Here is a 12,917-nt window from a genome sequence, read left to right as displayed (position 1 = left end):
CTGGCGAGTCCCAGACTTTCTGCCTGGGGGGATGGGGGCGAGAGGGAGGGAGGGAGGGAGGGGGAGGCGATTCTTCGACACGCAGAGCACAAAGCGTGCCAGCCATCCAGCCGCATGCCCTTTGTCCCTTCGGCTTGTTTCAGGAAAAAAAAGGGGGGGATGTCTTTTTTTCCCCCCTAGCTCTCGGTCAAAAACAGCGCACGGTGTCTTCTCCTGGGGATGATTTCGACAGTAGGCCTACCCATTGACTTGATTGTATCCCCCCAACTGCCATCCAATAGCTGCAGTAGGATCATCTAGGATGCCCAGCTCATCCCCACCCCCTTTTGTCAGGGAATGGGCAGGAGCAGGACCTTTATGATAGTGGCACCCCTGGCATGGAACAGTCTCCCAAGGGAGGTAGGGTTGACTGCACCTGCTTTGCCCTTAAATCAGTGTGCCTCAGCCTTGAGCATTTTAAGTTATGTAGACATCAACTCCCAGAATTCCCCAGCCACCCATATCCCAAAGGTGCTTTTTTTTTCCAAAAGGCAACTGGACTTTGTTTTTTTCCTTGGAGGCACTTCACTTCTCATCCAAGAAGCTTCTTCAGCTCTGACCAAATGGTGGAAGGATTTATATTCCTCCCGTCTTTGGTCCGATCTGAAGAAGCTTCTTGGATGAGAAGCGAAATGTCTTCAAGGAAAAAATGAAGTTGGGGTCAACTATGACCTGGATGACTGAGAATCTCTATAGACATCCACCCAGGAATTCTGGGAGTTGAAGTTCACATATCTTGAAAAGTTCTCAAGATCGAGAAACACTATTTTAGACAATCGAAAAAGGCTGCCCCCAAGAGCAGATTGTCTTTCTAGTGGCTCTTTTAAAAAGTAGTTTTAAGAATTGTTGGTCTACATGGAGTGTTTTTATTTAATTGTGCTTTTACTACTCCTGTGCAAAGTGCTCTGGGCATTTCTGAGAGAAAGGAAGGTATAAGGTAAAGGTAAAGGTTCCCCCGCACATGCGTGCTAGTTGTTTCCGACTCTAGTGCTCATCTCCGTTTCAAAGCCAAAGAGCCAGCGCTTGTCCGAGGACGTCTCCGTGGTCATGTGGCCGGCATGACTAGATGCCAAAGGCGCACGGAACGCTGTTGCCTTCCCACCGTAGTGGTCCCTATTTTTCTACTTGCATTTTTTATGTGCTTTCGAACTGCTAGGTTGGCAGAAGCTGGGACGAGTAACAGGCGCTCATTCTGTTACGCGGCACTTGGGATTCGACCCGCCAAACTGCCGACCTGCTGATCGACAAGCTCAGTGTCCTAACCCACTGAGCCACCGTGTCCCTTAAAGGAAGGTATAGAAAAGGTAAATAAATAGAGGAGATAGGAAATTACAGAAAAGCTCTTCAGACTTCTTTGCTGATAAAAGAGAAAGAGTTTGCTCTATTTCCCCCCCCCAAAAAAAAGACTGACCTTGATTCTAAATTGCTGATTATTCTCAGACTGACCTTTTGTCCACTCTCTGCTTTCCATCTGCTGAAGAATAATGCTACAACTTACTTTAAAAAAAAACACCTGTCTAATGTCACAGAGTATAAAATAGTTGCCACTCCAATACATTAATCTGCATTGAGTAACCATGGAAAGTGTAATCAAATGGAACTCACTATACATACATCTTTGTTTAGGGCAGGGGTAGGCAACCTTGGCTCTTTTATGGCTCGTGGACTTCAACTCCCAGAATTCCTGAGCCAGCCATGCTGAGGGAAAAGGGAGAGTTTCCAAGCTGAGCCATGGTGGCTCAGGAATTCTGGGAGTTGAAGTCCACGAGCCATAAAAGAGCCAAGGTTGCCTACCTGTGGTTTAGGGAAAGTCAATTTTTTCCCCTAAATCAGGAAGTGTGCTTTTCCCTCAAATGGGCTGGACAAGTGAAACAGAATGGTGCCTGATAAATAGACAGCTGGGATCTATTTAGATCTTACAAGGCCAAGCAGTCTGGACATGATGGAATAGTCATAGTCCAACCGAACTGAAGGGCACCAGATTGCTAAAGGCTGTTGCAAACCGAGAAGCAATGATGGTGTACAGTTTTGGGTTGTTGGGAGTTGTAGCCTTATGTTCTGGAAGAAAGTGAAGAAACCTGGCCTGGAACTTCTTAATGCAATAAACCCTGAGCTCGGAAATCCGCAGATGTGATTATCATGGATTCCTACAGTTTCACCCTGCTTCTCTTTTTTCTTTCCTTCATCCTTTCCTTGAAATGATCTGAGTGTTATTCTAGATCTGATCATGGAGCTGTATATATTCCATCTTACACAGCTGTTTCTTACCTATTGTTTCCTTCCTCCCTCCCCCCCTCCTTCCTTCCTTCCTTCCTTCCTTCCTTCCTTCCTTCCTTCCTTCCTTCCTTCCTTCCTTCCTTCCTTCCTTCCTTCCTTTTTCCTCCCCTCCCTCCCTCTGGGATTGGACCATGATTTCAGGGCAAGCTCAGATGAATTTGTCTGAGAGGGGAACATCCTGAACTGCCCTGCAAGAACGTCGTCTGCTGATTTTGCTGCCCGAATTGTGCTGGCGTGTGCTCATTGGCCAGGCACCCCACAGCAGGAGTGGGCAGCCCTAGACTTCTCCTGCCCAGCCTTGCTTTTTTCAGCCCCCCCCGCCCCCCCCCAGCACTCCCTCATCGACCACGAAGATAACAATTGGCAGCAGAAGACTGGAATAAGAGTTGAGCTGCTCAATTTTCCAGAATTTTTTTAAAAAACCAGAAATAAGTGTGCTAAACCTTTGGTAGCTTTGTCTCCTATTTTGTCTTTCTAAAAGAAAGAAGAAGCACCCATCCTTCTAATGTCATGGCATCATTGCCAAGCTCCCTGCTAGAGCAGGGATGGTCTCTTTCTCTCTTTCTCTGTCGGTCGCCAGTCAAGGTGTGCTCAGCCTCAGAGGCACTCTTGCAGACATGTCAAACACAAGGCCCGGGGGCCCAGATCCGGCCCGCAAAGTAGTTTCATGTGGCCCATGAAGCCATCCTGGAAACAGTGAGGGAATGGCCCCCACTGCCTTGGCCCTGGCCCGGAGACCCTCAGATCTGTCCCACTCCTGCCCAGGCCCCTATAGGCACCCTTGATGCGAACGATGTAGAGCTGGCCACGCCCACCCAGTAGGCCACACACACTCTAGCCACGCCCACCCAGTAGGCCACGCCCACCCAGGCCGTACCCACCCGGCCCCTTGAGGGCAACCGCAGTGCTGATGCGGCCCTCAATGAAATTGAGTTTGACACCCCTGCACTCTTGCATGGTCTCTTGCATAGTATTCTGCGTGGTGGCGCAGTGGTTAGAATGCAGTACTGCCGGCTGACCGCAGTTTGGCAGTTCGATTCTGGCCGGCTCAAGGTTGGCTCAGCCTTCCATCCTTCTGAGGTCGGTAAAATGAGGGCCCAGATTGTCGGGGGCAACAGGCTGACTCTGTAAAGCAGTGCAGAAGTCTAAGTGCTATTGCTATTCCTAGACATGCATCTGGGAGTACCTTTAAAGCCCGGGCAAACCTTTCTTTTGCAGGCTGCTATTTATTCTAGTCTTTTGTCCTAGTAGCAAACAGTTCTGCCTTGTTTTTGCACCTGACATCTCCCCCCCCCCCAGCCTCTAAAGCTCCAGGTTTTGAGTTCTTCAGCGGTATATGAAAGGGAGCTTGCGAATAATTGCAGTTCCGCTCGGCAGATTCCAAGCACTCCCCTTTTCAAGAGACTTTCAGTTTTATTTTATCTTCCTCCAAAATCTTCTGTCTCCTGTAATTCTAGCCCTGTATCTGCATCTGATGGCTTTCCTTTTCTTCGCTCTTCCCTTCTCTCTCTCCAGATCCTGAATCCAACCATTTTGCAAAGAGCAGGCAATTTCCCCACCATCTCTGCTCTGGCAGAGTGGAGGAAACAAGCAGCCTTTTTTTTCTGCCTATTCCCCTCGCCCCTGAGGTGCAGATGCTGACTTCTTACATTACAGACTCTTTCTTTCTTTCTTTCTTTCTTTCTTTCTTTCTTTCTTTCTTTCTTTCTTTCTTTCTTTCTTTCTTTCTTTCTTTCTCTCTCTCTCTCTCTCTCTCTCTCTCTCTCTCTCTCTCTCTCTCTTTCTTTCTTTCTTTCTTTCTTTCTTTCTTTCTTTCTTAAAAAATCTGATTCTGGAATACCAAGTAGACTTGTGTACCTTTTCCTCCTGCTTTTATTTTGTCTGTTACACACTCCTTACAAACGAAATTTCATATAACTTCTTGCATCTCCTAAAAATTAATAATGCCATATGCACGCCCTACGAAATCTGCATATGAACTACAGGATAGATGTCGCTTCCAGCTTTTCCAATCTTGCACCTGGCAGTTATGTTGGATTATAACCCTCCACTGTGTTCATTCCGCACAGCCAGTAAAAGCAACCAGGAGGGGAGTGACGGAGGCCAGGAGGGGAGGGGGGGTGGAAAAAGAAGAAATAGCTATGGATCGGGTATGTTGGGTCATACAAAAGAGCCGTCCCCTTCTTGGTTTTGTCTGTTTCTGTGTCTTAATTTTTTCTCTTTCAAAGCTCTGTCCCTTTGAAAGGCGCAGATCCTAACTCAGGAGGGGACAGTGGTGACATCAGCAACTTCCCCAGTTTTTGTGGCACGAGGTTTCTCAAAAGTGGAGGTGAAAATAGAAACACAGGATCTCTCAGTCATTCCAATTCCCACGCCTAAATGCTTTCCCTGCCCCACAATCCCCCCATATTCTTACTGACAAAATGTAGTCACTTCGCCACCAAATTCCAGGGATTTTAAAGAATGAAAACAGGGACAGTTAGCTTCATAGAAGCTTACCAACTCATCCCTATCCATACAATCTCCAGCCTTCCAAAATAGCCCAGAATTAGGCAAAACAGGGCAAAAAAAAGAGAGCCAATCTAGTCTAAAGGTTAAGGCACCAAGCCTCAAAGCCAGAGACCAGAACTTCAAGTTCTACTTTAGCCGGAAAAGCCAGCTGGGTGACTTTGAGCCAGTCAGTTTCTCTCAGCCCAGCCCACCTCACAGGATTGTTGTTGTGGGAGGAAGAGGAGGAGGAGGAGGAAGAAAGAGTTACCGTGTGTGTTTGCCACTTTCTTTGTACAAATAATAAAGAACAGAGTGCAAACCAAACAAATAAAATGGTTGTAGTCGTCCAGCGACATCACTGTCTTTCTTCCTGTTCATCCTCCAGGTTGTTCAGGGTGGGAGTTATGCTCCCCAATTTTGAGGAAATTGCTAACCCCATTAGAAGTGTAAATTTACTCACCACCCCCACCCCAAACTGTCTTAGCTCTTCCAATGACGATTTAATGAAGCTCTCCTACCTATCTGCTTCTCTCTATTCCTACTCAAAAGATTCCCACCACATGTGGCTCTGCTTCAGTCGTGTGTTCAGGTTGAAAAAGCACCTGCTGTGTCTCTTTGAGATTGAAAGAAAAAGGAATTTTTTTTTCTGCTGTCTTCCAGAATGTATTTGGGGCTGGATCTAGTTTTTTTTTTTTTAGCTCAGCCCCATCTGTGCTGGCTGAATTTGAACTGAACGTCCTTAGCGGTTAGTAAAAACAAAAGCTAATTCCAATAAATAGATAGGCTTCTTCAGATGGGAGAAAAAGGAAGTGCCTAAAGGGGAGGATCAGATGGTACCCAGTATCTGTTGACAGATTTCTAAGTGGTGAACAGTTGACTTGGCATCCAATTTTTTGGCTTACGTACTCTGTCCCTGAATCAGGAAACTGATATTTAGCTGAGCGAAAACTCAAGTGTTTTGTTTTTTTCAAACAAGTCTGACTTTCTGAAAGTTCTCTAGAGTTGAAAATATCCATAAATTTGGATATTTGGTGCTGCTCTTCTCTTCTCCTTGGGCTGGCAAGCATAAGGGAGTTTTTCTTTCTTGCCCTTACTGGATCACTGTGCCACTTGTTCAAAATCTCACCACTGGGTGTAATTGGTTGCAAATTGGTTATTGTTTTTTGTTAAAAAAAACCTTACTTGTTTTGATCATGTCTGTCCTCCAGGAAATGTACTAGGTCAGGGATAGGCAATCTTGGCTCTTTTATGACTCATGGACTTCAACTCCCAGAATTCCTGAGCCAGCTATGCTGGCTCAGGAATTCTGGGAGTTGAAGTCCATGAGTCATAAAAGAGCCAAGGTTGCCTACCCCTGCACTAGGTTTTCCCACCTTTTCCCCTTGTTGCAATCTACAGAGATGCTTGCATGAAGAGCTCATGAACAGCCCAAATGCTTGGTTCAGAACAGGGATCTTCAAACTTGGCCCTTTGATGACTTGTGGACTTCAACTCCCAGAATTCCTCAGCCAAGCACGCTGGCTAAGGAATTCTGGGAGTTGAAGTCCACAAGTCATCAGAGGGCTAAGTTTGAAGTCCCCTGGTCCAGAAGATGAGCAAGCTTTGGCCATATTTTTCTGGCTGAGATCCATGTGACAACAGTGGTAGGCATAATTAGAGGAAAATGAAAATGTCCTGTGGACACTATTTCCTTGGCTTTTAAACATAATTAAGCCTGCAGTTAAATCATTATGGTTGTTAAGTGGCTTGTCTAGCGACCACAACCCAATTTTACAACCGTTTTTGCATTGATTGTTAAACAAATGCAGCAGTCATTAAATGAAGGTAGCGGTTGTAAACTGAACCTATTGTTCATTATGGACTTTTTTTTACTGGAAACAAAAAGTAAATGCTGGTTTCTGACAAAAACATAAATCACAGTCATGTGACAATTTTTGTTGAGCACCCCCAAATACGGTCATGTGACTGCAAGGGTGCGGCTGTTGGAACTTCATATCTGGGTCATAAATACCTTTTTTTGAGGTTTGTCATAACTTTTGATTGCTAAGCAAGCGGTCATCAGTTGAGGAATGCCTGCACAACAGTTTAGTGAGTGTTTAAAGTGACAACGGCACTGAAAAAAAGAGACACATGACCGTTTTTCACATTTACGACTGTTGCAGCATCCCCAGGGTCATGTGATCAAAATTCAGACCCTTGGCGATTGACTCACATTTAATGACGGTTGCCGTGTCCCGGGGTCACGTGATCCCCTTTTGCGATCTTCCAACAGGCAAAGTCAGTGGGGAAGCCAGATTCACTTAACAGCCGTGCTGCTAACTTAACAAATGCAGTGGTTCACTTAACAATTGTGGCAAGAAAGGTTGTAAGATGGGGCAAAACTCACAATAACAGAAAGGTTGGGCTCAATTGTGGTTGTAAGATGAGGACTACCCCCCATTTTTTGGTATTGTCCGGACATTTTGTCACTGAAGGAAAGTGTTGACAGTTTGGTCACAAAACATCACACAAATGAACTGGGGGGGGGGGTACATGCCACCCCCACCTGTCCCTGTCTCACCGTGTAAAAAGACAATTTGTAAAGGCGATGCCCATGTGTATTTCAGGTGGCATCCTCTGGAAAGATGGCCGAAGCAGAAGAAGGAGACGTTAGTGTGGAAGTGAAGCTGGAGGAGGAGGAGGAGGAGGAGGAGGAGGAGGAGGAGGAGGAGGAAGAGCCTGGCTACATCCAATCTGGGCGGCGGTACAGGTGCCTGACCTGTAGCAAGACTTTCCCTAGCATGCCACGGGTGTTGCGTCATTTAAAGTCCCACGCAGCTGGCACTGTGGATGGCATAGCTGCCAAACTCGCATGTCCTAATTGCAGGAAAGAATTTCCTGACCGGGCTCAACTTCGCAAGCACCAGCTCAGCCACCAAACAGAGCGCCCGTACCAATGCCAGCTTTGTGCCAAGGCTTACAAAACGGCCCCCGAGCTGCGGAACCACGGGCGTAGCCACAGTGGCGAGAAGCCCTTTGTTTGCCACGAGTGCGGCAAAGCGTTCATGCAGCCTGTTTGCCTGCGAGTCCACATGGCCCGGCACACGGGAGACCTGCCTTTCCGCTGCCAGCAGTGCCACAAGGGGTATGGCACTCTTTCCAAGCTGAAGATCCACCAGCGTTCTCATACGGGCGAGAAGCCATACTCCTGCGGTGAATGCAGCAAGCGCTTTGCCGACCCCTCGGTGTTCCGGAAGCACCGCCGGACCCACGCTGGCCTCCGCCCCTACCAGTGTGAGGTGTGCCACAAGACATACGCTGAGCTGAAGGATCTCAAGAATCATGAGCGCTCCCACACTGGTGAACGCCCCTTCTTGTGCCAGGACTGTGGAAAGGCCTTTTCCCGGTCCTCATCGCTGGCCTGCCACCAGCGCATCCATGCGGCCCACAAGCCCTACCGCTGCAACCTTTGTGGGAAAGGCTTCACCCAGCTGTCCTCCTTCCAGAGCCACCAGCGGACCCACTCTGGCGAGAAGCCTTTTCTCTGCCCGCAGTGTGGACGAATGTTCAGCGACCCCTCCAGCTTTCGCAGGCATCAGCGAGCCCACCAGGGCCTCAAGCCCTACGCCTGCGACAAGTGTGGGAAGGCCTTCCGCCAGCCGGCCGACCTGGCCATGCACCAGCGCATACACACGGGCGAGAGGCCTCACAAGTGTTCACAGTGTGACAAGAGCTTTGTGGCTTCATGGGACCTCAAGCGCCACCTGCTGGTGCACTCTGGCCAGCGCCCTCACCAGTGCGGGGAGTGTGGCAAGAGCTTTGCTGAGCGGGCCAGCCTCACCAAACACTACCGTGTGCACTCGGGCGAGCGGCCGTTCAAGTGCGGCCGCTGTGGCAAGGCCTTTGTGGTGTCGTCCAGCCTCCGGAAGCACGAACGCACCCACGGCAATGAGAATAGTGATGACAAGAGCACCCCTGTGGGCAACCAGGACCCATTCCTCAGTGACCCATCAGCCATTGTGGTTGCCACCGTGGTGCCTGCCTGTGGGGAGTGTGGGGAGGTCTTTGCCTCCACCCAGGAACTACGCCGCCACGAACGCCTGCTGCATCCTGGCCTGCGCCCATTTCCATGCCCAGAATGCGGGAAAGGCTTCTCGGACCGGGCCGGCCTGCGCAAGCACGAGCGGATCCACTCGGGGGTCCGTCCCCATGCCTGTCCCCACTGCTCTAAAGCCTTCCTGGGTGCCTCAGACCTGCGCAAGCACCTGAAGACCCATGCAGCCCTAGAGAACAGGAACGCCGAGGACACCATGGTGACTGCCACCATCATGACCTACGAATCCCTCCTCCCTGCTCATCTCCATCCCCATGACGACGGGACGGAGACTGACAAGGACTCTCCCTCGGATTGTCTGCCTGACCCCCTCACAGAACCCTCGTAAGCTCCGCCTCCCTCCCGCCCTGCCTGTGATTGGGCGGAAAGAAGCCAGCTCAGATGCTTAAAAGCCCTTTGCGTACTGATGATGATGATTGCCTCATCGATGTGTATGTGTGGACCACGTTCTTTCAAGGCCTCCCGTCCAGCATGTCTCTCCAGCGTTTTTTCCCAAGCAGGGCTTGGTGTACTTTATCACTGGCTGTGTGCGGTTGCTGTGTCTCCCATCCTCCATTGCCCACACTAGATGTTCACTGGCCTGCCCAGTGGGGAATTAAATGTGCCTGGTGTGTGTCTGTGAGTGTGAGTGTGCGTGTGTGAAGCCAGACTCATGCTTTTGAAATTTTGCTCAGCAAAAGGGGCCTGCATCTTATGAGATCACACATGTGTGCGTGTGGAGAGGTGTGTTTTTTACTGTTCGTAAGGTGATATGCATTCATCTTATGAGGTGTTTCTGCCACCACTGGGAATTGCTGGGTTTTTAAAAACAAAAACAAACACCCCCCCCCTTCCATGTCTTTTTAAGAGCAAGAAGAATTAAATTGAGAAAATTAAGGGAGGAAGCAAAGAACAACTATCCTTTCTTCCTGGAGAGTTTTTATAAATTATCTGAGGGTTTCCTTGCTTGTAAGAAAAGATTAAAATAAACTGCTTGCTTTTTTTTTAAAAAAAGGGGAAAATTAACTTGGATTGCATGTGGGAGGTGCAACGTTTTTGGCGTGGGGAACCGAATCCTTATATTATCCTTATCTCACCTATTGAAATTTATCTTGCTTATTGAATTTTATTTCAAGTTTTATTTTATTTCTGTATTTATTATATTTCTTTACCATTGCAATCAAAAGCTTCTCAGCAATAAAGGCTCTTTGACTGCTGGGTTTGAAAATCTTCCTTGTTTTCTTCTCCCACTACGCTTCCAAAAAAACCTTACAGTCTTGGTCCTTCTACCATCCGTTTATGTCCACAAAGCCTCTGAACTCTTGACTGGTTGGCCTGCAGTGATGTCATGGAAGGTTCACTTGGTCAGAGTGCAAAGCAGCCCACCAGCGTCTTTTCTGAGTGAAAATATATTTATTACTGTGAACAGGATTTAAACCATCCATAGGATTCTCGGGAAGAGATTCTGAGGGGCAGAGAAACAGAATGGTAGAACGAAAAGGACCAGAAGAAGGGGGCAATGTGTAGGCCAGATGTTAAGAATTGGTGACTTTCTGAGTGTTGTTGAACCATAGCTTCCATCACCAGCAGCCATGCTAACTATGGCTAAGAAAAGCCAGAAAAAAAGAAAAAGGGAGAAATGAAATCAAAAGATGAATTCTCTTGTTGGACCAGAAGACAACCATCCTCTAAAGCAGGGGTCTTCAAACTTGGCCCTTTGATGACTTGTGGACTTCAACCCCCAGAATTCTGGGAGTTGAAGTCCACAAGTCATCAAAGGGCCAGGTTTGAAGACCCCTGCTCTAAAGAGAGTCTTCTCAAAAAGGGGTTCTATAGAGATAGCTTTAATTTCAACTCTTGATCAGAAGAGTTGTTGGAGGATTTCTAGTTGGGAGGTGTCCATATTTGTCCAACTGTGGGGAAAATTGATGGTAGAAGATGGGCTAGGTCAGGGGTAGGCAACCTCGGCTCTTTTATGACTCATAAAAACTGACTCAGGAATTCTGGGAGTTGAAGTCCATGAGTCATAAAAGAGCCGAGGTTGCCTACCCTTGGGCTAGGTAGTCCGATATAAAATGTGAGAATGAACAGCTGGTCGACATGAGGGGGAACCAAGGAGCAAGTTAGAAGGGCAAAAGGTAAGGAAACAAAAAGAATGGAATGAACATGTCATGGTTCTGACAAATGAAACTCTTCAAAGATCTTCAAGGCATTGTTTACCTTAAAGAATCTTTAATAGAATAGCATAGCTTTGGCACATACATGGTTGAAACTGAAATCTGAATTCCCCTCCGCTAAACTCATAGTATCAAAGCACAATTCACTCCCCTAATTTACAGTCATAAATCACATTCTCCAATTAGTTTGAAATGCAAGCTTTCCCTCCCGTTCTCCAACCCGCCATTTCTTTATCATCTCTTATTTCAAAACAGCCTTGAAAAATGCCCTACTGCTATGTTATTATGTCTGTCTAATCCTCGTACACATTCTTCCTCCCCACCAACATCATCTAATTCTAACTCTAAAAGCAACACGCCCGGTTAAAGAGAAAATGGCTGCATCTTCATATACTGTCAAAGCAAGGACACCCAGTGTTAGCAGCATTGACAGAACACTCATGAAGGTACTTAGGCAAGTAAAAAGAAGTGTCTGCAACCAAACAACCAGGCTCACCACCAAGGTCTCCCCAGTTCAGCCTTGAGCTACAGATATTCTCTTATTGACAGGCAGGAAGGAATGGGTGGGTATCTTAGACGGAGTTTCAGTGACTCTTGACTGGGACATCCTGTTTTGGTGTCATCTTGTCATGGCAAAATTATGACCTGGCAGTCCTCCAGGAAATGGCTGAAGGAAGACAGGGTATACTCTCAGACATTTCTATGGCAGAGAGGATCTCTTACTCCTGGCCCAATCTTCAGCAACCTGGAATGAAAACATCTCATCTACTGTCTTGCCATTTTAAAGGGCACCAGGATGTATAGGCCTCTTCAAAAGGGGTGGTTTTTAGTTGGATGGACTTCAACTCCCAGAATTCTCAGCGATGGTCTTTCTGGCTGGAGGTTTCTGGGCGTTGAACGTCACAAATCCAGAGAGCAGGTCAACCTATCGGGGAAGGCTACTTTATCTGCTTCCATTTTTTTTTCAAAAGCCCCAGAGGCAAAATATCACACTTTTAAGGTTGCCACAGAAGGAATGATAGGACGTTTTGGTGGATGTTGGCCTTGAGTTCTTCCAGATTATTAGGTTTTGATTCCCCAATGCTCAGACTGTATAAACCAGGAGTGTCCAAGTCTGGCAGCTTTAAGACTTGTGGACTTCAGCTCCCAGAATTCCCTAGCCAGCTTGATTAGAGGCTGGAGGTTAAAAGATGAAGAATGGTTGCAGGAATTGGGTATGTCTAAGTCTTCACTAGACTACGTTGATGTGATAGCAGTGTTCCAATATTTGAGGGGCTGCCACAAAGAAGAGGGGGTTAACCTGTTTTCCAAAGTACCACAAGACCAGAAACAATGGATGGAAACTAATCGAGGAGAGAAGCAATCTAGAATTAAGGAGAAATTTCCTAACAGTGAGAACAATCAACCAGTGGAACAGTCGTGGGTGCTTCATCACCGGAGGCTTTTTAGCAGAAACTGGACAGCCACTTGTCTGGAATCGTATAGGGCAGGCGTGTCAACCTGCCGCCTGGTTGCATTATGCGGAGGCCGTGCCCACCCCAGTTCCTGCAATGTGAAAAAAGTCATGATACGTCACGACACATCACGTGAGGTGGCAAGTTTGACACCTGTGGTATAGGATCTCATGCTTGAGCCGTGGGTTGGGCTAGAAGACCTCCAAGGTCCTTTCCAAGTCTTAACATCACCAAGATTGGACACCCCTATATAAACCATGGCAGCTTCTTCCTCAATGGTTTCCGTTAGTCACCGCTGTCTCTGAGGTAATCTTAATAAGAATGTGAGAATAAATCCCACAGTTACTCTTCCTGAAACTTAGTGGCCAGTGGTGTCAAAACAATAAAACACTGAAAAACTGCTCACGT

The 12,917-nt window shown here is 47.4% G+C and overlaps 1 protein-coding gene across 1 annotated transcript in view; it reads left to right on the top strand.

Moving 5' to 3' along the window:
* Positions 1-10,978: 10,978 nt before the first annotated feature.
* LOC308676278 (perforin-1-like) overlaps positions 10,979-12,917 on the top strand; it is a gene marked incomplete at both ends in the record, with an annotated part of 30,147 nt that continues 28,208 nt past the window's right edge. Inside the window, one exon of the mRNA XM_081342091.1 lies at positions 10,979-11,000. Within this exon, the coding sequence (XP_081198217.1) occupies positions 10,979-11,000 (22 nt within the window). The remainder of the gene's footprint in view (positions 11,001-12,917) is intronic.

The sequence above is a fragment of the Vipera berus genome, assembly GCF_964194415.1.
Source record: "Vipera berus genome assembly, chromosome: W".
NCBI lineage: Eukaryota > Metazoa > Chordata > Lepidosauria > Squamata > Viperidae > Vipera > Vipera berus.
The sequence above is the reverse complement of the archived record's forward strand: the minus strand, read 5'-3'. Positions and strand labels throughout refer to the sequence as shown.